At 40.9% G+C, this 26,393-nt stretch overlaps 5 protein-coding genes across 8 annotated transcripts in view; 4 read left to right on the top strand and 1 right to left on the bottom strand.

The window, feature by feature from the left end:
• Positions 1 to 42: 42 nt before the first annotated feature.
• rsrc2 (arginine/serine-rich coiled-coil 2) lies at positions 43 to 6,977 on the top strand. Its single transcript, XM_080739262.1, has 10 exons — positions 43 to 183; positions 1,525 to 1,663; positions 2,235 to 2,275; positions 4,462 to 4,640; positions 4,887 to 5,018; positions 5,121 to 5,246; positions 5,371 to 5,456; positions 5,548 to 5,819; positions 5,929 to 6,018; positions 6,111 to 6,977. The coding sequence occupies exons 1-10, from the start codon at positions 178 to 180 to the stop codon at positions 6,294 to 6,296; spliced, it is 1,257 nt and encodes a 418-aa protein (XP_080595388.1). The 5' UTR covers positions 43 to 177; the 3' UTR covers positions 6,297 to 6,977.
• A 52-nt stretch (positions 6,978 to 7,029) lies between these two features.
• LOC308295535 (uncharacterized protein) lies at positions 7,030 to 8,523 on the bottom strand (the record flags this gene model as incomplete). The annotated part of the gene is made up of 4 exons (XM_080738587.1): positions 7,030 to 7,812; positions 7,926 to 8,059; positions 8,167 to 8,296; positions 8,479 to 8,523. 4 exons carry the CDS (start codon positions 8,521 to 8,523, stop codon positions 7,030 to 7,032), a joined length of 1,092 nt encoding a protein of 363 aa, XP_080594713.1.
• Positions 8,524 to 9,972: 1,449 nt separating this feature from the next.
• Positions 9,973 to 17,571, top strand: zcchc8 (zinc finger, CCHC domain containing 8). Its single transcript, XM_080739010.1, has 13 exons — positions 9,973 to 10,156; positions 10,250 to 10,324; positions 10,409 to 10,505; positions 10,584 to 10,661; positions 11,430 to 11,533; positions 11,706 to 11,771; positions 11,897 to 11,957; positions 12,118 to 12,251; positions 12,353 to 12,495; positions 12,602 to 12,717; positions 12,966 to 13,052; positions 15,461 to 15,569; positions 15,783 to 17,571. The coding sequence occupies exons 1-13, from the start codon at positions 10,065 to 10,067 to the stop codon at positions 16,871 to 16,873; spliced, it is 2,253 nt and encodes a 750-aa protein (XP_080595136.1). The 5' UTR covers positions 9,973 to 10,064; the 3' UTR covers positions 16,874 to 17,571.
• A 1,283-nt stretch (positions 17,572 to 18,854) lies between these two features.
• On the top strand, positions 18,855 to 20,741 carry LOC308295534 (eukaryotic translation initiation factor 4E transporter-like; the record flags this gene model as incomplete). The annotated part of the gene is made up of 1 exon (XM_080738586.1): positions 18,855 to 20,741. One exon carries the CDS (start codon positions 18,855 to 18,857, stop codon positions 20,739 to 20,741), a length of 1,887 nt encoding a protein of 628 aa, XP_080594712.1.
• Positions 20,742 to 23,490: 2,749 nt separating this feature from the next.
• Positions 23,491 to 26,393, top strand: part of clip1a (CAP-GLY domain containing linker protein 1a) — a 32,765-nt gene continuing 29,862 nt past the window's right edge. For 3 of the 4 annotated variants that reach the window (XM_080738123.1, XM_080738121.1, XM_080738124.1), the window contains exon 1: positions 23,491 to 23,587. The gene's annotated coding sequence lies outside the window, so the exon portion shown is untranslated. Of the gene's footprint in view, positions 23,588 to 23,833; positions 23,988 to 26,393 lie in introns of those variants that run through there. The other variant, XM_080738122.1, reaches the window with a different exon arrangement.

The following is a 26,393-nucleotide window of genomic DNA, read 5'->3' as shown; positions in this document are numbered from 1 at the left end:
GGGTTGTCGGCTATACAATCTGGCAACCCCATATCCGCTCAGCTGAGCTACACGACGACGACGGCTAGTTAGTTAGCTTAGCTTTGTCGTTCAGTTGTTGTTCTTGGTTGTACACGTTCAGGATAAACCAAAACAAAGAACAGTCGCCTTACGTATAGAGTCTACCTCAAAGTCAATATGTCGGTGAGTAATGTTAGAGGAAGATGCATGACTATAAGACCGTTTAGCATTAAGTCGATGTAAGCTCGTGATTATATTTAGATGTATAGGTTCATAAAGATGGCGACCGACTCGTCTGTAGATTAGAAGGTTAACACTAGCATAGCTACTGAGTAGAATTTGACTGTTAAGTTAACTATACCTACGAACGCTACTTTTGAAAGATAGTCTTTTATAAATCTAGTCCTAAAATATAATCTGATAAATGTAATATATGGAATTCGATTCTCGCCAACGGACAATACATGTGATGCAATGGTTTTTAGCTTGCGTAGCTTGTGGCTAATTTACTGACAATGAATTCCTCAAGTTGCCGTTTAGGCCTATTAGATATAAGTCACACAATAAAACATTTAAATGTTCACATCTTTCTTCAGATTTTAGGCACGGCTTTCAATAAACCGTTTTTACTCAAATCACGAGTGTGTTGTTTATATTAGTGCATGCTATTTTGTTTTATACTCAACAATATGGATGGAACCACTTTCCTACAGAGAGAACTGCTCATATTGGGGTTTATGTTAAAGGGGAAGACCACCCATTTTCAATATTGAACTATGTCATTAATATACCTTAGAGGAGTTGTGTGAAAATAGAAAAAAGCTTCCCCCCCCTTTGTTGCCTAGAACTGGAAGATTGATTTTGGGGTTTGTATTGTAAATTACAACTTGATGACATCACACATTGTACTTTACAATACAAACCCCAAAATCAATCCTCCAGTTCTAGACAACACAGAAGGGGGGGAAGCTTTTTTCTATTTTCACACAACTCCTCTAAGGTATATTAATGACATAGTTCAATATTGAAAATGGGTGGTCTTCCCCTTTAAGTTAAAGGATCCCCATTATTGTACATGAATGAGATGATATTGTTTTATTTCTTTATTTGTTGTTTTACTCTAATTTGACTGGACTGTTGGATTAGATAGTTTGAAGAGTTTATTAGAAGTTTGCAATAGAAAAAAGTACAGTTTCATCATGACAGCACAAATCACTGGTACAAGGTCAACTAAAAGGAGATCCTAGTAAGATTCACAGCTTATTTACACATGAACCACTTTATGTATCTCATAACATTGAAAGAAGATAAGTTGGTTAAAACACCTACACAAATACTTGACAAGTTACTTGGCAAGATTTTGGTATTGGCAAGTCATTTTGTTAGTTTCTGCATCAACATGTTTGTTAGTTGTCTTTGGGGAAGTAATTATAAAAACGTATTTAAAGGGTAAAAGTAGTAGGCTACTGCCTCTACCAAGACAAAATGCAGTGCAACTGTCTTAACTCGGCCCATTCTTTTCAGGCAAGCGAGGACGACGCCACTGACCGGCACAAAACAAGCTCACCTGCACATCACAGAAAAAAACACAGTACAGAGTCCTCCAAGTCACCCAGAACCTCCAAACACCATCATTCACGGTCACGATCCAGGGAGAAGAAACGTAAGTAGTACTTAATTTATGTCAAACTTGAAGATGAATTTAATAAGAATCTTCATAATATGGTCACTTATTGATCTGACGCAGAGCTCAAGGCCATGATGCTAGGAGAGGTGGAGATGGAGGCGATTCAGGAGTCCAGACTCCAGAGTTAAAGGTTTTTGCACACTGCTGCGTTTTTTCGGCTGAATATCGGAGCAAATTTGGGAGCATGTAAATAAAAAAATCGACCTCATGTTTTGTCAATCACGTTTGTATTTATTTTCAGACCAGGGTTGATTTTTTCCCCCAATTTTCACATCTCTCCTCTCTCTCCTTGGTCTGAAAAGCATTTATTTTTGTGGATTTCGGATTTCCAAAACGCAACGAAAAAGACGCAGCTTGTTGGCTAGACAACAATCTAACATCGATCTGACACTATTAGATTGCATGTTAAACCACTGAAGGAAACAATTCTGTTTGTCCCATCATCAGGGACTTGGTATATTTACCTACACAGAATCACTGTGGAAATACATTTGTAATATACTAAACTGAGGTTTAAGTGTATATCTCAAAACGTCTGTATGTACAGGTGACAGGAAGCAGAGACGAAGTCGCAGCAGGAGCAAAGAGGTAATTCGTGATTTCATTTTCATGCAAATCTTCAGTGCCTATAGATAGTTTTGATAATTTTAGATTTTGGTAAGTATATTTCATCTGGTTATATGTACAGATAAAAAGCTAAAGAACCATAGGTTTCCAGATAGACGGGGCCTTATTCACTTGGAAAGATGCCCTTTTCTGCCATCCCTATGTTGACATGTCTCAAAGGAACCTTTCCTCCTTGGATATCACTAATTGTAGCCGTTTTACATGGTGAAGAGTAGACTTTTTTGTTAAATCTTGTGTGTAGATCACATGATAACATTTCTACAATAAATCATACTCAGCGTGCTAATGCACGAAGAGACTCTGAACAGAAGACCCTGCTGACATAGCAAAATTATATGCCTACTACTGGGACAGGTAACTATCAGCCATTCAAACTCATATTTGCCTTTTTATTTTTACAAAAATAAGTAAACAATTTGGAATTAACTATTGTTTCTTTTACAGCTATGGATGGGAATAAAGACACTTTCAGCTAATACAAATAAACAAATGGCGCATCTTTAATCTCATGGATAATTATCTTTAACCCACCAAGACCGAAAAAAAAAACAAAAAAAACACAATCCTATTTAAGTTTTCTGAAAAATATGTTGCTATATATCGTCTTTGTCAGGTGGAAACCTCATACTTCCAAAACTGTGACTTTTCAGTATTCAAATTCAATAATGGCATTATTAGCAGATCTACAAGCTCAAAACACGGTTCGAGCTTGTGGATGTGCTTCTTTTGTGTGACGCTATAGTTTGATCAAGTAGGCCATTCATTTACCAAAAATATGCAAAAGATTAGAATATGGAGATGAGGTTTCTAGCAACAACTAAAATGACAGGCATTACCAGCTTGAAAGGTATAACAACGTGTCAGTGTTGCAGGTCTAAATTGGTTAAGTGGTTGTTATAATTGGACTATAGGATAATTTATAACCTGATCACAAGTCTCTAATTATACCCTTTGTAAGTCTTTGCCAGATTGGGTGAAAGGCGAATTATTTTTCGAACAATTAGCAGTGCATTGACATCCTCCCATGCTTTTGTGTTCTGCTAATGTTTAGTTATTGAATGCCATACTGGAAAACAAGGTGAAATCCTGTTGAGCAGAGAAGTAGAACCAGTAAGACTCCCTAATCGAGAGATAAGCAGCCGTCAGGTGGCATGTATACGGGAAAATCGCGCTCTTTCGAACGGCCATCATTTTGATTGGAGGGTTAGCGACTCACTCCACGGAGGTGAGGGTTAGAGTCGGGTGTCGAAAAGATGACGTAGTAACAGCGACACGCTCCCCATGTATACACAATACTGTTGTCTGCAAAAAGCAACCTCATAGTGGTGCTAGAAGAGGGGCAAGAGCTGGTGCATAAGCAGGGAGCATCAAAAGATTTATAGGTGTTGACTCTTGTCTCATGGTGCGTTAGTGTGGGTCCAAATAGCACACCCTATGGAAGATCACGTAGAGGTGGTTTTACAATTCAGGAATTGATGTTTTAAAACAAAATTGTCTCTTGCATTGGTTTATTTTGTGAGGTAACTATTTTAATACATATTTGCCATAATTCAGTGGATGTCCATCCTTATACACAACACATCACTGGATTCAGTTACATTTTGGTTATTTTCTATCTGCAAATTAGGGCTCCCACACTGGGGAATTTCAGAGGGGCCTCTTTTCTCCTCTTTATAATGGTTCACTTGTCAAATGGGTTAACTTGCAAGTCCTTTGTATCACAACTAATATAATATCAAAGTTTGATATAGTTAGTTTAGCTCATGTCCTTTATGTACTTTGACAAAAGCACTCACTTAAGCGCCAAGGGACGTCACAGGACTGTATATTTATTTTTTTCTTTTGGTAATCAGATTAATTTTTTGTTTCTTTTTTTTTTTAATTATGAAATATCACACATTGTAGTAGAAAAATTTAAAAGATAGGCTGGCCTCATTAGGTTAGTGTCAAATTCATAGTTTTTGAGTCAGCAAACTCAACACATTTCACTCATGAACATGTTTAAAATACATTATGGAAATAGATTTTCAGTGTGACACGGTATTTTCAACCTGTCAACTTAATTAAGTATCATTTGCTGTAAGCCATGGTACTAACTCTTTTTGTTGCACTATTTTCCTGAAAGAGACAACTTCTTCTTAAAACAGGCACGAAAGCGGGACCCTGAGAAGCCATCAAAGTCATCCAAGAAACAAGATGAGCTGTATGAGCAGAGCGAAAAGGAGAAGGAGAGGCTTTCAACTGAGAATGGAGAGGAGCGGTCCCGACGCAAAGAAAAGAAGCCCTCCAAGGGACGCAGCCGCTCAAGGTCACACTCACGGGAAAAGTGAGTGTAGTTAATAACCAAATGTAGTCAAAACATGTAGATCTATTGAAGTGGGATTATGACTAGAATGTGGCTTTATTAATGCAGATTGGATTGTCTGTTTTTGTTCCTTTTTCACAGCACTTTGCAACTTGCCTTAGAAAAGTTTCAATATGTTGCTATTGGTACTCTTAGCCAAGTTCATAATATTGTCCTTTGTTATTGATAATTTTAACTGAATATGTCATATTATTTCCTTGATTCCAGGCGGCATCACAGCAAAAGTAGAGACAAACGGCGATCACGGTCACGCAGCCGGGACAGGAAGAGGAAGGCCCGGTCTCGGTCAGGTTCCAGAACCAAACACAGGCACCGTAGCAAAAGCCGTAGTAAAAGCAGGTGAGTTTGTGAAACATTTGCCATGTTTCTTTGAATAACTTAATTGCATTTCCTTTGTCTTAACAGAACAGTATGTTGATAACATTTGAGTGTTTTGAATAGGGAGCGAAAGAAGAGGATTGAGAAGCCAGAGAAGAGTCGCAGAAAGAGTCGGAGCAGGTCTGTGAGTCCACTAGCTTTTCGGGGCAGAAACACAGCTATGGATGCACAAGAGGCCCTGGCCAGAAGGTATTGCAACAGCTCAGAGAAACTGGGGTGTATTTGTGAGAGAGACTTTATTGACCTTTTTGGTATATGTTTATTTACAAAAAATAGTAACTAATTTTGATTTATTATTCATGCTGATTTGCAGATTAGAAAGGGCCAAAAAGCTACAGGAGCAGAAAGAAAAGGAGATATTGGAGAAGCAGCAACAGCAACAACAAGAGATAGCTGCAGGTGAATAACACTGTTTGAGACTTTGGCATTTGACCCAGAATGCAGAGATTCACATTGCCTTTCATCTTAGCTAATCATGTTTTATTTTTAGTGGCCACTCCTCTGCTGTGTGACACAGTGGTTGCGGCTGCTGCAGCTGCTGCCACCAACCCCGTTCTCAATGTGGCAGCACTCTTGGCCTCTGGGACCCAGGTAACTCCTCAGATTGCCATGGCAGCACAGATGGCAGCCCTTCAAGCCAAAACGTTAGCAGAGACTGGTATTGCTGTACCCAGCTATTACAACCCTTCTGCTGTAAACCCCATGAAGTTTGCTGAGCAGGAGAAAAAGAGGAAGAAGCTATGGCAGGGAAAGAAAGAAGGGGTAAGAATTTAGCACCTAGTATTTATGTACTCATATTGTGGTTCTCTCTGTCTGTTTGGCTATTTGCTAGTTCATTCTTTGATGTTGACTGTCTCAATATTTCTTAAAGGACAAATCGCAGACCGCTGAATTGTGGGAGAAGCTCAACTTCGGAAACAAGGACCAAAATGTTAAATTTCGCAAACTAATGGGTATCAAGGTACGCAAGTCCTTTTAATTATACTGGCATTTCACCATTCAGATTATTTTAATTGAAATTTCCCCAGATTTAACAGATTCTCTTATTTATAGGGAGACGAGGAGGGTGAAGCTGCAAAACCACTGAATGAGGAGGGTTTGAAGACTCTTCAACAACAAGAGGAGATGTTTAGAAACCTTGATGTTCAATATGAGATGGCCAGGTCTCAGACACACACCCAGAGAGGAATGGGCCTTGGTTTTGGGTCATCGTTTTCACGTGGAATGGATGCCATCTAATGACAAACATTGTGTTGTTTTGGGGTGTCTCGACTAATCCTATAGGTCCATCAACTCACCGCTAGCCCTCAAGCTTGCATGGATGTTGCTTTGATCTGTAATTTATTTAGAAGCAAAGATCTCACATCTTGGAACATTCATATGTAAATAGGGAAATACTGAGCTTGTCTCAGAGTTTAGTAATATGTACATCTTTACAAAAGTGAAATGACTGATGCTGTTTGAACTTAGATATTTGAAAAAAATGTGATAGCTTTTTCTTTTTCTACTAAAAGTGATTGTTTGATTTGGAACATTGTCTAGGTCAAGTTAATATTTGTTTACATCTACCAAAATGTTTTTCAATTGTATCTGAAGTCGAAGTAGTGTTATTGGAATCCATATTTTTTCTGGAATAGAAGTCGTTGGATCGTAATACTGGCTTCAAAAGGAATTGCTTGGACATGAAAGTAATCAGACTTTCAATGTAAGTAAAATCAGTCAGTTTGTGTTGGATAAGGTATTTTGTGTGTCTACACATTCAGCCACAATTACTATTTTACTATTGCCAAACAACTGCATGAACATGATTTCTATTATAATCAGATGAAAGACAGTGTTTCATTTGCTGTTGAACCTGATGGGGGGAAAACATGCATTACAAACTTGACACGTAAATAAAAATAAGATTTTCTGATACTTGATTGTAATTACTCTGAATTTATTATTCAAAATCCTTCTTACGTTCCAATTCCTACTTGCATATAAGACTCGAGTACAGCACATGAGCCACACCAGTAATGAGGTTGTGGTTTGCAAACTCGAGTATTAGGAGCAGGATGGGGTACTCGCTGTGTCTTTTCTCTAGACTGGACTCTTCACTTAAGCCCATCCAATAAAGCAGCAGCGTTTGCATGGCTTCTGGGAAAAGCTCTGTGACAAGTTCCTCTGCAGGTGGAAGGTCGCTGATTCGCTCAATATGCTGAACTTTAAAACTCTCCACTTGATGACTTATACTACTGTTTGCAGCATGGAATTGCTGACCAAGCCATTGACTAATAGCATTTATCAGTTGACTTGAATAAACTGATTGTAAATGCTTGGCCTCCAGCAGTGCTAACACAGTTTCAGTCACATCATTTTCCTCCAGTTTTCCATTTATATAGTGATCAATAGTGTCCAGAAACATGAAGACAGTCTCAGGCTGCCATTTGCAACCTTGATTCCTACAAGTCATTTTTTCCTCTAAGCTGTGCAGTTTTTGTCTCAGGGTAAATGAATTGAGTGGTGCAGGCTCTCTCTGCAAATCCTCTGCAGGTAAATTACAGTAATCATGATCCACTGAGGTATCATCTAAGGGACCTGTATTAACCTGACTTACAGTCACCATTTCCTTAGCAAATTGAAAATGTGACACCTGCTTGACCTTCAAGTCTTCACAATACAACATGCTATTTGACAGTGTGGGATCAAGCTGTACACAGAAGTTGTAGCTCATCTGAAGGGGGTTGTCATGTATTTGGGACTTCCATACATCCTAAATGGGGAATAAATATACAATGTTAGATCATAAGTTCACAATATTTGCCATTTGATTAAACTATTTTTTATGTAACAATTTGCAAAGCTATGCAGAAACATGCATCTGACCTGGAAGTTCTCCAACACGTCAAGTTGTTCTTGTTTGCTGTACAATTCAAAGGCTACGCGAAACAGTCCTTGGATGCTGTAGAACCAGAGGCTATTACTGGTAGATGGAACTTTCAACTCATGAAACCTAAATGCTGTCGGAAAACATGAAGAAAACAACTTTGGTTGGATCTTATTTGCAATTATGAAACCACGGCACTTGGCACTATCACAGCCAATCTCTCCAAATATGAATGTTTACCTGAGGAAAATTTGATTTTTGTGGCTAATCCTTTCTTTGCAAATTTTGCATGATATCTGGGATGGTTCTCTGTACGAATGTCAGTATTAGAGAAGAGATCAGCACCCAAATATAGCGGTACAATTGGACCCTGAAATAGAAACAAACAAAGGTTGTTAATATTTTGAATTGTGCCCTTTTCATGTATGTGTAATTAAGAGGTTGTTCGCAGTCATTCTGAGTGTGGCTTCATCAAGCAGTCTGCAGGGGCCAAGGAAAACTATTTTAAATCAATCGAGTAGGCTATAAAGCATTGGTCTACGGTCTACCCACCTTGTTTGGACATTCTGACAGCCTGAACGATGTTTGGTCAACCATGTAAATAAAACGAATCTTCCGTGACCGTGAGCCCTCGTTGCAACGAGGTAAAGTCAATTGTACAGTCGTGGAAGTTGACATTGTCGGAAGAGTTGAGACGAAGCCTCTCGTCAAGTCTCTGGCTCTCTGCTGGTGACAGTCAAGCAGCAGGAAGACGGGAAGCTTTCAATTTAAAATTAAAACGTTTAATATCAAAGATAGATCACGGAATTTGAATAGAGACCGGTCATGCACTCAATTCAAGCCTCAGACGAGACCGCTCAGAAGAACACATAATGACCATTATTATCCAAGACAAAAAAAGAAGAAGGAAGATATGACCGTCTCCGGTTTACTTCCTGTATTTGCGTGAAGTGTGTGGCCGCATGAGTGAATATCTAGTAGTGAGACCCTCATTTAAATTTATATTGTAAAATCAATGTTAATTTAACTCGGAGAGTGTACAAATGGCCATTTGGTTCCATTTTTACACTCTCTGAGCTACATACCCATAAAGGTCCAGTAAAACCAAGTCCCTCAAGGACCCCTGGGGGTCCCCGGACCCCACTTTGAGAACCAATAGGAGACCATTCAATTGTGTCTGCCATTTTCGCCTCAAGTGGCTCCATGGACCATAGCCAAAGATATTTAATTAATGAAGATAGCTCATCCTCATTGGATCCACTAGAGTGCGACATGGTACACAAATCCTACAAATAGACTCCTAAGTGGGCGCCGGCTCTGACGGCAAATCTCGCGCACGTCCTGTTTACTGGTGCTATAGATCCCGCGAGAGTGTGTGGGTGCTATTGGCTGGGACAGCTAAAGAGCAATAATAAAGTTGATTTTCTCAGTTGTTGTGTCGCTGAAAAAAGCCACTTTAGTATGACAATTTTGTTAATATTATGTGGCTTGTGATGATCTGGTCCAATATTTAGTTCAGTGACTATAGCTTCTGAACTATTATTTTGCTCTGTGTTCACGTTAGCTCTCCCATTGTAAATGAATAGACTCCAACCTGCTTCTGCCTCCTAAAAAGGTGTCTCCCCTACGTCATGCAGAAACGGGAAGTACAGGTCTTTTGCACCCTCTTGCTATCGCCCTCTTGGCCATAGCGTATCTTCGTAAATTAACCATCTTTGCTATTATTGATTCACACTTCCTGGTTCTTCTATAACACGTGACTCTGCAAGAGCCAGTGAGAGACCTTCGCAGCTCATTTACCTCTGAACCCACGTAAACACGTATTGTCAGTTGTCACACAGAAGAAGTAGTGGAAGATGGCGGCGGTGGTGGATTTCGGTGACAGTGAACTGTTTGAACAACTAGGCGACTCTCTGCCTGTCCCCACACATATTCGTTTCACGGACGATGAAGGCACTGAAGACACATGCCACGTCAGGGACAGGCTGGAGGAGTGTGAGGAGATTATCCAGAGACTAACGGATGAAAATATCCTTTTGTTCAGATGCGTTGTTTGCTAGCAGGCTAGCATTAGCCCGCGCTGCGAGACTCCAATTCAAAATAGTGCAGATGCAGAAGAAAATTGCAAAAAGCTATGCATGGTTGTTGTCTTTGCAGGTGTTACTATTTCCTTGACTGCCGTTATACATCAAAGTCTAAACAGAAAGCTGAGGATCTTGACGAGGCCCAGGTAAATTTGGATCTGCATCCATATTATAATGTTTAAAAACACGATTCGATCACGTAATAATAATCATCATTAATTTACAACCCTGCGTTACAGTGGTCTCCAAGTCGAAGATGTCAATGTCGATGGCCCACTTTTACAGGTCCTTTATGCAAACAATGCCATATCAAAGTAAGTATTTGTCTGTCTTGTTGCTTATTAGTTGTCCTCTATTTGGCATGGATAGAAAGTGACCCCTTTAAATTGATCTTTCAGGCAGTGCCGACAAGAAATTGAAGATTGTATCTGTAGTGTGATCCAGAAGCACCAGAATCCGGGGAAGCAAAATAGTTCCTTCCATATGCAACCTCAGGTACTCTCCTACAATGAATCTGTAAACGTCAGAGAAAATTTAGTATGACATGCCTTAAACATTTCCTATCCCTTGAAGAATTCAGCTTTTGTCATGGAGGAAGACCAGCAGACAAAGTCCAGCAGTTGCATCAAGAAAATCACAGAGGTCTTTAGTGTGAGTATTCTGAATTCACAACTCTTTCTTTTTTGACAAACATTTAAAGATATAAAGGCTGTTCACACTTCTTTGCTTCTGGGAATCTGTGGAACTGCTAGATACAGAATAGATACACGCGTGTCACCAACCCAATCTCTCTCCCTGCGTAGACTGACAGGAAATAGGGAGAGCTGTAAAGGGAGAGCATAAAAAAGCACACAATTCCTTAGGGGAAAAAAATGGTTATAGTTATAGTACTTGATGTGATCAGCCCTTAAATTGTGTTTTAATTTTTTTTGCCTCATCTCTCTCTATTGATAATAAGTGAATACTCATTGTTTCGAGGTCCCAGTTGTCTGGTTAGGGTTTAGGGTTAGCGTTCACCTGGTTGGCATTCACCAGTGTCTGTAGGTTAGCGTTCACCAGCCTTGGCAGGTTAGCGCTCACCAGCGGCGGCAGGTTGGTGTTCACCAGCCTTGGCAGGTTAGCGTTCACCAGCGTTGGCAGGTTCGCCTCGGACTACTGGGACCTCGAAACAACAGGACTTCGGAACAGCGCTACGCCCCCCATAAAGTGATTTCCTCTAGCCTTGTATACAAGACTGAGTAATTTCAAACATTACATAATGTTATGGAATACATGTAATATTGGGAATATACAAGACTAACCTTGTATATTATGTGACAAAAGTCTGTGCGATATTCTCAAATTCCCATTATTATTGGCCAATTCTTGTTGCATTAGTGTTGTGAAATAATACGATTATTTCTTGTTTCTCGTCTACAGATGGTGGGAAGTGTCCTGTATTTTACAACTTTTAGTGTTGATAAACTGGGACAGCCTTTGCTGAATGAAAACCCCCAGCTGACTGAAGGGTGGGAAGTTCCAACGTATCTTTATGACTGCCTGATGGCTTCTCAGAGAATTTCTTCATTTACATGGATCACTCACTAGTGTGTGCTGAATTTGTATGCTCTGTGTTTTATCAAAACTATTATGGCAATACTGACAACATAGACCATTCTTGTCAATTATATGATAAATTCCTGAATTCTTGCAAAGATACGAGCAGATCTTCAACCAAGTTATTGGCACAGATGGACAAGATATAGAAATGAAAGACAGAAGGTAAGGAAGGCAGTATGAATGAAGCTGTACTTGAAGCTGTGTTGATATCATTGTTTATCTATTTTATTGACGGTAACTGCGGCAAACCCTCTAATCACAGCATGCAATTGATGTGTTCATTGTAGACCCAAGCCAACTTGCTTCAATTGTGGACTAGGTGGACATCAGCTGAGAGACTGCCCCAAGGTAATGATACTATTAATTATCACATGAATAGAAGTTGATCCACAAGGAAGTGGAAAATATGGACCCCAACACGCACATTTCCAAAATGTAAAGAAAACTATGGAAGCCATTGTATTATGCCAAACATGTTTATTTAATTATGTATTTGTTATTGCTTTAGCCAAAAGATATGACTGCAATCAATGAAAGAAGAAATAAGTTTAGTCAAAACAGCAACCAGTCCATGCAGAGCAACCAGCGGTACCATGCTGAAGTAGAGGAGCGATTTGCTAAATACAAACCTGGAGTCTTAAGGTAATATTGTCATTTTGTAAGTGTTTTTGTAGTAAAACAAGTTAAATAATGGCACCATGCTCATGTCCCTTTTGTCTTTTACCTCCTGTGTTGTTGAATAGTGAGGAACTGCTGGCAGCGTTGGGAGTTGGTGTCAACACCCTTCCTCCTCTGATTTACCGCATGAGACAGTTGGGGTATCCACCAGGTTGGCTCAAAGAAGCTGAGATGGAAAACTCTGGCCTAACGCTATATGATGGAAAGGGTGTGTTTTCTGCTTAACGCATATTTAACTACAGCAAATCATTGACAAACATGACGATATAGATATCAATTTATCTTTTTTTCTTTTCTTTTTTTTCTTATTGTAGTTGCAAATGAAGGAGCTGTAGAAGATGATACAAATGGACAAAAAATCTCTTACGATGTTTCCAAGCTGGTAGATTTCCCAGGCTTCAATGTTCCTGCACCCCCCAAAATGAAAGATGTAAGTTAAACATTTCACTCTTTCAGAAACTTTCTATAGGTATTTTAACCCATTCAAACTGGGACATTTTAGACTTAAGTTATATATAGCAATTAGCAACCTAAGCTTTCATGATTTAGAAGAGTGTTTCTCAAAAATAGCAGATCTACAAGCTCGCTTTGGTTGTTAGAATACCAATTCTAGAGTAATAGTCTGTGTACTAATCCAATAAACCTTTTGTCCAAATAAACATTTTGGCTGCCTTCCAGGAGTTCATGCAATACGGTTCGGTTCCAATGCAGAACAGCCACATGAAGGACAACTTTGCTGCCTACCTGTCCAACAATTATCCAGAGGTAATAATTGGTCAGGTTTCTCAAAATACAAATGCTTCACTAAAGCCAATGCTTCACTAAAGCCACCTATCACACCAGATACAGTATATCCAAGATATAGATTGCTCAAAGATCGGGAAAACGATTGATAATTTGTACTAAAAGGACGACCACCCATTTTCAACAGTCTTCATATAATTTGTCCTCACTAATGTTTATGATTGTCTGACTATGGCCCTTTAAAAAATAATAGGCACCACCATCCAGATCTTTACATTAAACCCTATGACAAATGACCAAAATGTGAGGTGCTGACCAGAGCGCTTTCTCTGATGGAACTAGGGTTGGAGGCGGTAACCGCCGTACCGCCGTACCGCGGTATACCGAGGTCTACCGCGGTGTCATTGTGCTTACCGCGGTAAAAAGACAAAAAAAAATGTCTATTTTTTATTGGAAAACAAGCGAGTTTTAAAACGGGGGAGAAGCGAGGACCGCATGCGCTCCATGCCGCTCTGCTCTGGGCCGTGTACCACACGTTGGAAGCCACATACGTCACTCAGACACAGACCTGCACACGCGTGATTCCTAAACCCACCAGGCTTGAGTTAAGACCCGCCTCGTGGAAACGCGAGGACTTCCAGGAGTGAGGCGGGTCTTAACTCAATCCTGGTGGGTTTAGGAATCACGCCCTGCACACAGTGCACAGAGCAGGGTACGGAGCACAACTCTATGACGGAGCAGCATACACTGTCTCTGTAATCCACTCGACACAAGGATGTTAATACATACCTTGTGTTGTGGCATATCTTTTTTTATTCATACGGATTACTGGCGGAGCGCGGGCCGCGTGGAGTAAAACCGAAAATGAAACTATTTTACTTTCTCCACCGCGTCGCGCATTGTGCCCCGTACGGCGCGTCGGCGATTTTATAACCTTTTCTGTCAAGTCTTGTAACTAAAACCTGTATATAGCAGCACTCAATCACTGCGATTTGAGAGTTGAGACGTGACGTGAGTTTACAGAATCACTGTACACGATCTGACTACCCTTCCTCTTCTGGTTTGTTCACACAGCTGTTTGTGTCTGAAAAGCCCAAGTAGCTAGCCTACGTTACTATGGTAACCCGACAGTGCAGATCTAAAAGCTCAGAACGCGTCGCGGATGCGATGTGTTGTGAGCTTGTAGATCTGCTCCTTTGAAAGCCAGACCCGCTGTGCTGTACAGAGAAGTATAACTCGGGCAGTCAGGCTGTGTCTCCTCTCCACTGTGGAGAGGCGACTTTTGGGAAGATGATTGCAATATTTTGGATTATCGCCGAACCTTAATTAATAGATACGGGGGTGCGGTAATTACCGCAGTACCGGCGGTAAATGGGAAGACGGTAATCGCGGTAACAAAATGTCCATACCGCCCCAGGCCTAGATGGAACAGAAATCTTTTTAAAGTAAAATAGTTTAACCTTTTCAAAAATGCACTACCTACTAAAGATTTATTGATGGGACAGTAGGTTGACAGGAAATGGATAGAGCGATGGGGAGTGACACGCAGCAAAGGCTGTCGGGATCGGCACTCGAACCCGCAACATGCTGTCAGGCTACGTTGAGGCTAGGTCCAGGCCACTATACCACTTTTTATCAGCTGTCGGTAAACGATAAACACTCCTCGTTGAGCTGATGGTCTCTCTTGCTATGCCCCGCTATCGGCCACAGAGGCACCAATGCACAGCGTTTCCACATATTGGTGTCCATCCTCTCCTGCCTAACAAAATAGTATAGAGCAAACCTTTAAACCTATTATTACTTAATATAATATCGTATTTAATAGTCCTTCCATTAAGAAAATACATTGCAGCACAAGCAGCAGCCAAGTGCATTAATGTTTACTTTTATGCTTATTGCCAACATAAAGAGCAAAAGTTATATATCACACCGATGGCTAACACACGCTGCCACCCCCTGGTTTACACATTACACATACAATGCACATTTATATCTATTCACTGACCCTATTATTTATTGCGCTGTGGATATTTATTGTATGTTGGCCAATCCGGAATGGCCAAGTGTGAATGCACATGGACTAGTCAATTTCTAGATACTGATGAATCCAAGAATAGTAACCACGTCCCAATTACTACGTTTTATGAAACAAACTACAGTAGATTTGAAAGGGAGTGGTGTCATTGGGAAATAAGCCTGACCACCGATTGGCTTGTATAACAGCAATAATACTAGTACTTACCTTGTATATAGCCAAAGTCCTTTAGACTCCTTGCTGTATCAGTATGCCATCCTTTCATTTATACAGTTGTGTCATCACTGGTGATTATGAAATGGCAATACATTTGGACACTTCCTGTGAGACAAGGTGATATTATTATTTAGTTAATGTCATTTTACTAATCTCATATAATATGCTCTGTCAACAGCCTGGTGCCAACAGCAACAAGAGAAGGCAGGATTCTGTCTCATCTTCTCAGCAAAGAAAGAAAAGAAGGTCCAGTCCTGACAGAAGCTCAGATATGGATTTAGACTCTGGTAATGGTTCTTCTCTTCATTCAGTACCTTTAAAAATAATAATGCTCATTTATCTTGGTGATATTGAGGAAATATGAATAAGTAGCAGGACTACATTGAGTTCCTAATCGTGAGGGGAAGAATTGATTCTGTATAACGGATGTATTGTCCTTTTCGTAGCTTATTTACAGGAAGAAAATGTTTGTACTAAGTAACTGTTTCTATCTCTACTAGATCTAGACACCTCTGGGTTTTACCCAAGCCCACATGGCTTTCAGTTCCAGCCTCCACTCCCTCCTGGCTCGCCTGCCTTCAGTTCACCACCTCCTTTACCCCAGGGTACACCACCCGCTACTCCGACTCGACCCCCTCTCCCTAAAGGCACCCCTCCTGCCACACCGCGAGGAGGTACTGACCAGGCTGAATATGTGGCGGATGGCCTGACACTGGAGGAGCTAGAAGAGCAACAAAGGATCCTCATGGCAGCTCTGGAAAATGCAGATACAGCCACAAACAGTGATTGTGAGACACCCGCCCTGGGAACACCTGCACCCAGCTCGCCAAGTATTTCCACATCTGCCCACACAGAATCAGAAATGGAAGAGCATGAATCGGAAGGAGTACCTGAGATGAAGGCATCCTCAGACGCCAACTGTCAAAATAGTGAAGAACCGATGAAAGCTGATTTGTCCACTAAGGCTAGAGATTACAGGCTCGAGAGCCCTGGTCCAGTCTGTGCGCAGGAAGATGGCCCTCATAGCCCTGGCCCAGTCAAAGCTGAAGAAGATAGCCCTCATAGCCCTGGCCCAGTCAAAGCTGAAGAAGATAGCCCTCATAGCCCTGGCCCAGTCAAAGCTGAAGAAGATAGCCCTCATAGCCCTGGCCCAGTCAAAGCTGAAGAAGATAACCCTCATAGCCCTGGCCCAGTCAAAGCTGAAGAAGCTAGCCCTCATAGCCCTGGCCCAGTCAAGGCTGAAGAAGATAGCCCTCAGAGCCCTGGTCCAATCTTGGTCCAAGAAGATGGCACGAAGAACCCTGATGATCCAATCAGAGAGCAAGAAGATAGCCCTCAGAGCCCTGGTCCAATTAAATTTGATGAAGTTAGCCCTGGGAGCCCTGTTCCAGCTCAGCCTACTCAAGAGGCTCTAGATGACATCTCTGAGAAGATAACGGCAGTACCCCATCGGAGTAGGTTTGCAGCTGGAATTGTTCCTTTTGAGGATACACCTGAGTTTACTGAAGTTGCTGAGGCCACAGGGACATACCTTAAGATCAGAGACGTATTAAAATGTTCACCACGGAATTTGGCAAAAAACAAAAAGTGAGATGTTTAATCAAAACCCAGGGATTCCTTTTTAAGAAAAGTATTTTCCATACATATAAGGGTTGAGTATTGTGACCAGTTGATCAATGTTTTTCTTTTTCTTTTTCTAATGGTTTTATTTTTGTACCAAACTGAATGTGTTTGCTGTATGTGAATTTGATACTTGTGTACAGAAAACATGGGGAAACAACTGAACTATGTAGATCTTGTTCATTGAATTCTTTTGCAGAACTCTATTGGAGAATCTTTTTTTAATTCAATTCTTTTGTAAAAGGGTCATGTCTTGACCAGTTTTTACCAGGAAAAAGTAATATTTATGACAATGTCTATTTTTGATTCAGCAGGACATGCTATAACATTTGTCATTAAACCCACTTTGGTTATTTGAACTGTGAAGTTATTGCAAAACTATTCTAAGTGTGGCGCAGTCTGTGTTTGTCAAGGTCTGCAATGACTCAATATAACGTATCACAATTAGATTATTTCATATATGCATATTATTTGCATGCACTGTATGATCAAATCACGACAAAAGGCAATGAAACTTACATAATTGGATCTTTAACTCAGTATCTGACATGGTGCAGTATTGCTGCACCTTGCAACCAGTTTTGCTTCTTTAAAATGCGGTCCAGCATCGTTGCAGGGAATTTCTAATTGATTTGTCACCAGTCTTGTTTATACATCTGAGAATTACGAAGGCCTTTTATTTTATTTGCGATATGAGTCCAACTGAAGTTGGACTACAAGTGGAGGAAAAAAGGGATATGCAGGTATTGACACTGTTGGTTTATAGTTAATTATAGCTGATGACTGGACTGTATAATAGTAGTATTGTAAATTCGTGTCATATTCCAGCATTTTATAATATATGTATATATATTTTCTGTCAGGATAATATTTCTAATTGGATTTACAAATGTTTTCCAAGCGACAAGCAATAAAATGAAGTTGCATCTTGAAACGTTCATGTTTGCTCATTAGAAATCCCCCATAGTGGTAAACTTGTACTAGTAGAAATTGTTGTAATAGATGGAATAGATGATTGGTCCTAAAATGTGTGTGGTCACTGGTTGCAAAGATGGGACCAAAAGTGTGCATACAGGTATTGGCACATACAACAGAGAAGTTGTTTGTGTTTGGGTAGCTCGGTAAGTAGAGTATTCGCCTTTGTATCACAAGGTTTTGGGTTCAATCTCGGGCATCACTAACTCTGTGTATGGGTAGCATGGCTTGGGAAAACGACACAGTTATACTGGGAGCTGACAGTAGGTGTTGCGCTCCACCTCAGCAATCCATCTCCCAGCGGGCTTGAGTGCATTGAAGGGGATGGACCCCCTTGTTCTTGATTCTGGACAACCACTGGTTGATACTGACAATAAGACACTCCAAACTGCTTTGTGACATTGAGAGAAGCAAGTTGTACTATCGGAACATAGAGCTTTAACCTTAAAAAAGGTTTTAGCCCCAAAATATCAGAGAGGGGCAAAGGATGACATCAAAATATCAAGGCATATATAAGGGCCACAAGAGGCCTATGCACGTAGCCAATCAGTAATCAGTAATAAATGGGCCAATCTCCATATTGGTCAAGTTTCATGTGAAACATAATATTTTACTATAAAACGGGTGAAGCGGGTGCAAATCTCTAGTAACTATTAATCTACCAAATATCTGTCTGCCAACTACTGAAAAGCACCTGCGTGCAAGCTTGAGGATTGGTCAAGCCTTGCATGACATTTTGTCTATCCAGACTATAAATAGGCAACAACACAACTAGGCACACAATGTGAGCTGGAGCTCATTTATGTTTGAATAGGTAAGGACGGGTAAGGGCTAGTACATTATATTCCATGAATCTTTATGCCCAATATGGAAATGAATGATGTCATCATAGTGCTGACATTATAAATGACTTCATAGACTGTTGTCCATGTACTCTGGTAACGGGTACTGCACTAATTCAAACTAAAGCCTCAGTAATGGAGAACAATTTTTTTGTTGAAGAGCAGAAGGATGATGATGCTGATCAAGTGAAGGAAATGGCTGCCACCACTACTTATTACAGATACACCAAGGAGGAGCTTTTGGATATAAAGGAATTGCCATGCTCCAACAAAAGGCCACAATGTCTCTCTGAAAGATATTACAGTGATGGTGTTTGGGATCCTGAGAAGTGGCATGACTCACTATATCCCACGTTGAGATGCAGCTCTCCACTGGATGGTTTTAACAAAGACCTTGGGGACGATAGAGTTCCCTTGAAATGTAGAATCTCAGACCCTCTTGAGTGTCTAAAGGAGGACAATCTGGATGTACACAGCTCACAGAGCCGCTGCTTTAGTGGGGGGTGTCAGGTCAATGCAGATTGCCCCATCAGTCCCCTGGAGAATAAGGATGAGAGTCTTGGTGGGGCACGCAGAATTGGCAGTGGCCGTATCATTGCTGGCCGAGCCTCTGACCGAGAAGCATGTGCAGAGAAGGAAAGGGAACGTGAGAGAGATGTCAAAGACAAGAGATTCAGGAGAGATTTTGGCAAACATGTGTTCAGTGAGAAACGAAGGAATGATTCTTATGCAGAGGAAGAACCAGAGTGGTACATTGGAGGTCCCACAAGCCAGTCTGAAACAATTGAGCTCACTGGATTTGATGATGAGATCGTGGAAGATGACAAGTGTAGGTCTCAGATGTCAAGGAAGCAGAAAGTGTCTCAGAAGGAAGCAGAGGAATGTAATGGTGGACAAGCAGAGGAGCCACATGTGGGCAGAGCCTCAACAGCTGATAAGGAGATCTCGTACCCTGACAGTCTGCCAGGGCTTTCAGATGGAGAATTTGACTTCAAGTTCTTAAACCTGAAGACCACATCAGGGCTGCCTTCTATGATAGATGTTCTTGGGGGTGGCCCAGGATCTGCCAGCCGCTTCAGCCAGTGGTTCTCCAGTAACCCGAGCCCTTTGGGTAGCCGTTCCAGTTCCAGCTTGACGTCGACACCGCGTGAAGAGCGAGTGAGATTGTCAGAGCACAAAGAGGATGTAGACATCTTAGAGATACTACGCAAGGCCAAAATAGACCTGAAACCCCTCCTCTCCAGTCTGCCAGAGAACAAAGCTCGGCTACATGAGAGCACCAACTCAGGAATGGTGCTATCTCTGGAGGAGGTGGAGGGAGAAATGAAGGGGATGAAGCTGGGGTCTGGACCACAGGTGCAAAAGGTTTCCCCTCCACAAAGAGGAGATGGCACACCATTCATGGCTGAGCACTTGGAGGAAGCTTTAACTGGTGGCTCCAGTGCTCATCCATGCTCGCATAACCCTGACATGTCAGCTTTTAATAAATTGGTCAGCAGCATGAAGGCAAATGGAACTTTGCCTTCCCACCCCAAAGCCAACTCCCACAATCCATCCTCGGATGCTGCTCTAGTCTCGCTGCCTGAGGGTCAAGTGCCTGTTCAACAGCAAAAAAACATATTCCAGGAGCTTTTGGGAGGCCAGGGTGCCCCTCATAGTGGTTCACCTACTCCACTTGCTCCACTTGATGCCCAGGCAACCTCTTCTGCTCCTTTACATGGATCCCTGCATAAGGGCGCTTCATCCCCTGTCTTTTCACAGCGTGCACCATCACCTGACTACTTTAATAGTCACTTGCAACCTTCATCAGGGTATCCAGTTGTACCTCAGCCCATGATGACGGGGACGTTTACAGATGTGCATACATCCATCAGCCCTGGACCCACTCCGCAGATGAGAGCACTGTCTATGGCTGCAGGTCAGGCAGGCCTGGACACCTTTCATGCTCTGCATGCCCACCACCCATTCCAGACTGGTTACAACAAACAACCACAAGACAAGGCCTTCCAAAACAAACAATGAATGAATATTACTTTGCAGGAGGGAACTCTACTGGCAATGTCACAGGTGTCTTATTAACATAATGTACCCCCACACGTACGTGAGATGAGTCAGACAGTAAAAGTCAGTCCACACCAATGTAACTCCTTGCAACATGCAACTACTTGCAACCATTATCTCCAATGGCAGTTGCAAGGAGTTGGTGCGATCTGGCCTTTAAGGATGAGACAGAACGCTCCCAATAAGGTTCCCCAATTCTGACCGAGGGTCAAAGAATGAGAGAGGTAAAAGATTTCTTGTGCACACTGCTAAGCTAACTTAGTCTCATAGATTTTCTTTTTTGAGCGGTGCAAACCGCTCCTACGTTTTACTTTTTGTGTATTAGCTTGTGTTTGCACCGCTCACTTCGCACTGGTGCGATTTTTCCTCCCTGCATATTGTTTTATATTTTTTGCCATATCTAACTTGTCATGTTTTAATGGAGGTCAACAAGGCTCGGATCAGCCTGAAACCAATACCCATATTTGGAGACATATGTCATCTATGACATATAGCTACGTCATAGATGATTTGGCCAGCCTGACATCAAAGGCTGGCCACATGAAGTAAATGAGGCCTAACCTGAAGCAAGTTCAACTACTGCCAGAGATTTATGTAGAGCCACCAAGAGATGTTATGGTATTTTAGCATTCCTTTGTATAGTTGTCCTATCCCTAGTTTTAATGCTAGAAACTGCACAGAGATAAGGCTAATGCGGGTTTAAAGTGTTTGATCCCAGGCATATCTTTTCAAATGGGGGTCCACTGAATAATTGTCAGTTTGGGGGAGACTTATTTTGCGAGTGTGGAGCGGGGCACATACCGCCAGAATGTTAGTGTTTGATAGTGGAGAGACAGAATGTCTACTCTGTCTTATGTGGAAAGGTCTGGAATATTTCAGGAACTCTAGTAGGCAGCAAGTGTTTGTTTTTCTGCAATTATTTTTTCTGTGTTTTTTTTTTCTTCATTCCTTTGCTGTGCAAACCGCTACACCTGGCTTTGTGTATCTACTGTACTGTATGTCTGTCCCACAAAGCTGGGCATTGAATTAAACTAGGAATGCAGTTCCTGAAGGAACTGCGTGGGCTTGCTGAAAACACACACAAAGTATATTATGGGCAGTACAAAATGCACACATACGAATGTGGCAACATGCACAGGTGCAGAATATAATAGCATCATGCCATTTATATTACCACAAATTGTGGACTAGTTTTAAGTGCCAAAAAATGTGGGTGGCAGTAAAACAAAATTAATTTCCTATAGGATTTTTCCAAAATCTCAGATAACTGCGTAAAGCTGAAAAAGTTTGAATGGAATTTATAGCAACAAAAAAAAAAAGTGGACTAGTTTTAATTGCCAAACAGTGTGGATGGCAGTAATATAAATGATAAGATAATTAAAAACATTAATTTCCCATAGGAATTCACTGTGGGAAACAATATAATCTCAAAAAGTATAAAAATTGGTAACAAAATAAATACAAGCAATGATAACTGTGTTAACATCAACAAGTTGATGTTTTGAAACAAAAGACTAGTTTTAAGTGCCTTTGTTTATCCGGAAAGAATAAAAGATGGAAGAAAGTGTTTAGTGTTTAGTTTAGTTTAGAAACTGACTAATCTGAGTTCCCAGAAGTCATTCTTTTTTTTAGCCACTAGGGGGAGGCAGGCGGAGAAGGACAGAAGCCGAAAGGCTTATTTGGAATCATTTCCTTAATTGAAGAGGTAATTAATTAACAGATTAAAATAATTAAATAAGAGCAATAGGAGTATTGTATACTCCTATTGTTTTGCAACTGTACAAAACACAGCAACCAGATTCTGTTGCCACCACTCTAATAAGTTTAAGGTTATAGTTTTACTGAGGTTATTAAAGTAAGGAACAAGGTTAGATTTAACCTAGCCCTGACAACAACGCTCGTATCTCACGACCGTCATGGTTCCGGGTTGACATGGTTTCCTGCAGTGATTTAATTTGCCGCTTACAGCTACACAAACATTCAGATTTCACAAACAAAATGCTTAATCAAGTCTCACACATGTCTAAATACGGTACGCCCAACGATAATTACCCGTATCTTCCGTTTTCTTTTTAATAAGAAGCCTTTTTATCCGATCGTTTTCTGTTTCCTTGTATTTCCTGGTTTTCCCCAGAGCCCTGTATTGGAGAGTCGCGTCATCTCCGTTCACTTCATGGGGCCCTGAACGGATATGACGCGACCCTCCAATATAGGGCTCTGGGTAAAACAAAAATGATCGGATTAAAATGCTTAATTCTTATTAAAGAATACGGAGGATACGGGTAATTATAGTAGGGCGTCCCGTGTTTAGACGTGTGTGACTTGATTAAGCACTTTGTTTGTGAAATCTGAATGTTTGTGTAGCTGTAAGCGGCAAATTAAGTCGCTCTGCAGGAAACCATGTCAACCCGGAACCATGACGGTCGTGAGATACATACGACCGTCATGTTTCCATGTTTCAGGGCTAGGTTAAATCCTTTATAGTTTACCGAGGTTATAATTTAGAATACCAGGCAGAGACCGTTATACGTACCGTTTCGCTGGATAGACGCCCGAGGCGAGTGTGAATTGGGGCGAGCGATCTGGTATTCACGCAGGCTGCCTTCCTCTTGTTTCGAGGGTAACAAAGTACCTTGTGCGTCGGGTCGGCCAGACCATCGGCGGAGCTGGGCTGTGCCTGCCTTGCGCTTCTGTCTCACTCTCAGCTTCATTCTCCTTCTAAGCAAGCTGTCGTGTTTATACACTTAGCTTGTTAGCTAAATATAGTTTTCTTCATAAATACGCGATTCATATCGACGATATATCGGGTAAGTTTGAGCTCACGTTGAGCTCATGTGTTTCGATTGCACTTGTTTGCCAGTTTATGTGGATCAACGGCAAAAATACCGAATGCCAGGTAAAAGTTGACAGTTCAGTTTAACAGCAGCTAGCCAGCCAAGCCAGCCGTCCTAGCTAGCTGTATTGCCTGGGCCTCGGTGCTAACGGTAGTTAGCTACTAATTGCGTCTAATCGTAATGACTCAGACTGGGGTCCTAAGCATGACTGAGCTGGCCGGTGGTGTTTATGGAACAGAACCACACAGTGGGTTATGTTTAGCGGCATTATATCCTCTACGTTTTGGGGGCATGTCAACTTGAGGCACAGAGCTCACATAGTCCCGGTGACACTGCGGAGTGCGGGGGCACTTTTTTGGACTTGTGGAATTTAGTAAGTATCTGTCCTGGTTGTAGGTATAAGTTCTTTACTCCTATCATGCTATGTGCAAGTGATTTGGAAATACAAATGATTTGAAAAACATGCAACGTTGCCTTTAAGTTGTGCTATTATTATATAAATATGGGTTGATGTTTTAACCTCCCTATGTACTTTACTGTCTAAAAGCCAGACATGCCACCTCATCAAGTGCAAGTAGTCAGTATAGTGTCCCTCCCTGCATGAGCGTTTGGTCAGTCGAGGGGATAGACTGGTCATTTTCGTTTACCTTGAATCGTTTACCTTGAATCTTAATCATAATACAAGATGTTTTGTTTGGGACTGTTGATGAAACAACCGAGATGTTGGTGCCTGGTGGACAACACTGCATTTTTAAAAGACCGTTTTGGGGAGTCAGCACTCAAGGTGTGACCTTGTGACATCAGAGAGAGTGACAGGAGGTGCATGAGGGATGATATTATGCAACAGAGATCACACAAGCCAGGACTCAAATCCAGGACTATGTTCTTGACTCATCAAGACAGCCCAATTATTATTAGGCCTACTTAAATGGGTATAATATAATTTCACAAAAACCTCTGGGGTCATTTTAACGTCTACTGTGGCTTTCGTGTGCACCATTTGAAACTACATTTTAACCATGTTTAGACATCCCTGGTTCTGGTGACTGATATCGACTTTCAAATGGAGTTTGAAGTTCAGTGGATATGGGGAAGCTCTGATTGAATCAGATTCAGTTCTGGGGGGCACGCAATCAAAATGACCCCATAAGTATTTTAGTTTTAAAGTGAAAACCCCTTATTTTGTTGCACAAAGTCCTACATAGTCCTACATTGGTTAGGATTTAAAATGGGTTGGTGATGGATGATGGTTAGGATTAGAATTCACCAGGTTAGCATTCACCAGTGTCGGACTAATGGGATGTCAGACCAATGCCATGGCACCGCTCTCAAGAAATCCTTTCTTGTTTCTCAGTTTGAAACCTGACATTTTCGTTCCTTTTTTTAAGGATGTGTGAACTTGAATTGAGTCGACCTGTAACGTTTGTGATGTTGGTCTTAGCTTAACCTTAGACAATGGCATTCATGTGCTTGTTCTCTCTATGCTATAGCATTTTGGACAGTTTCGTTTAGGGTTGGGATCCACACCAGAGGAACTGGATCCAACATTGAGGAACCGGAATCTGTTCCATGACTTTTGGAACCTTTTCCCGAACCGTATTTATTTGTATCACACTGTCAGAGCCGTTATGAGGACATCACATAATAATAATAATAATAATAAAGCTTTATTTGTATAGCACCTTTCATGACATGAAATGCAGCTCAAAGTGCTTTACAGAGCAGAAAATGAAGCACAATTACTTAACAGAAAAAATAAAATACACATGAATACAATAAAGCAGAACAATAAAAACATAAAACATTGAAGAACAATTTCAGAACAGTGTGGACGTCAATAGCATCAAAGAGGAAAAAAAAAAGAAAAAAAAAAAAAAAAAAAAAAAGTGCTTATACAATACAATATTAGTAGTTCTCAAGTATTTGATTTTGAATATAAGGACCAGCATAACTCTGAGAGTGTACATATTGAATCAAATGTTTTCTATTTGTACACTGTCAGAGTTTCAGACCTGACCTGTTGCGGTCCATTTGGAACCCCCTATAGGTATCGTTAAATAGAACCATTAAGGAATAGGACCGTTAAGAGGGAATCGTTAAGGAACCGAAATCGTTAAAATCCTATGGATCCCAACACTAGTTTCATTCAGGCGTCTTTTAGAGGAGAAATGCAGAGCTAATTGTTTTTATTTGAATGATTTGATTAATCTAATAAGTAATTTCTGAGTGTTGTCTGGTTTACAACAGAAGCCTAAGTAGCACAAATGTTTCTTTATGCTTTGTTCATGCTTTCACACTGCCACTCTGCAGTGGGAGTCATAAAACACATCCCAGCAGATGTTTCCTCTAAAAGGAAGTATTGGAGCGTGTTGTGTGGCCTTCTGCTAACTCGGTTATGACAAAAGCTATGCAATAAGAATACGAAAATATACTTTCTGAGAGCATGGAGACCGCAGCAACATTGCATGCTTTCTCTTGTTACTCACTATAAACTAGCAATGACGTCTTATACCAAGTCTTAGAATCTCATAAATATGCCTAGCTGCAAATTGCAACACTAGATTATTTTCAATCTGATGGATCTAGGGTTGCAATACCTCCCAATCTCCATAGGGTTTCAATGCATCCAAAACATTATTTTCTTCTTCTTTTCTATCTGATTGTATTAAACAACGTCAAACTCACCAATATTGCGGCTCTATGGAAAGCTTGAATTATGCTCTTTCTATCTGCAAATTGTTTGTTTCAGAAAAATCCACCATAGACATGTTATGAGTTA

Source organism: Nannobrachium achirus, assembly GCF_963921795.1.
Source record: "Nannobrachium achirus genome assembly, chromosome: 12".
NCBI classification, from domain to species: Eukaryota; Metazoa; Chordata; class Actinopteri; order Myctophiformes; family Myctophidae; genus Nannobrachium; species Nannobrachium achirus.
Note: the sequence above shows the minus strand (reverse complement) of the source record. Positions and strands in the feature narration are given on the sequence as shown.

Coding starts and splice junctions, on each gene's coding strand:
- zcchc8 (XM_080739010.1), top strand. CDS start 10,065: ATGGTTGTTGTCTTTGCAGGTGTTACTATTTCCTTGACTGCCGTTATA. Junction 11,772..11,896: donor ATAGAAATGAAAGACAGAAG/GTAAGGAAGGCA, acceptor TGTTCATTGTAG/ACCCAAGCCAACTTGCTTCA. Junction 12,496..12,601: donor AACGCTATATGATGGAAAGG/GTGTGTTTTCTG, acceptor TTCTTATTGTAG/TTGCAAATGAAGGAGCTGTA.
- rsrc2 (XM_080739262.1), top strand. Junction 1,664..2,234: donor ACGATCCAGGGAGAAGAAAC/GTAAGTAGTACT, acceptor CTGTATGTACAG/GTGACAGGAAGCAGAGACGA. Junction 5,019..5,120: donor AAAAGCCGTAGTAAAAGCAG/GTGAGTTTGTGA, acceptor TGTTTTGAATAG/GGAGCGAAAGAAGAGGATTG.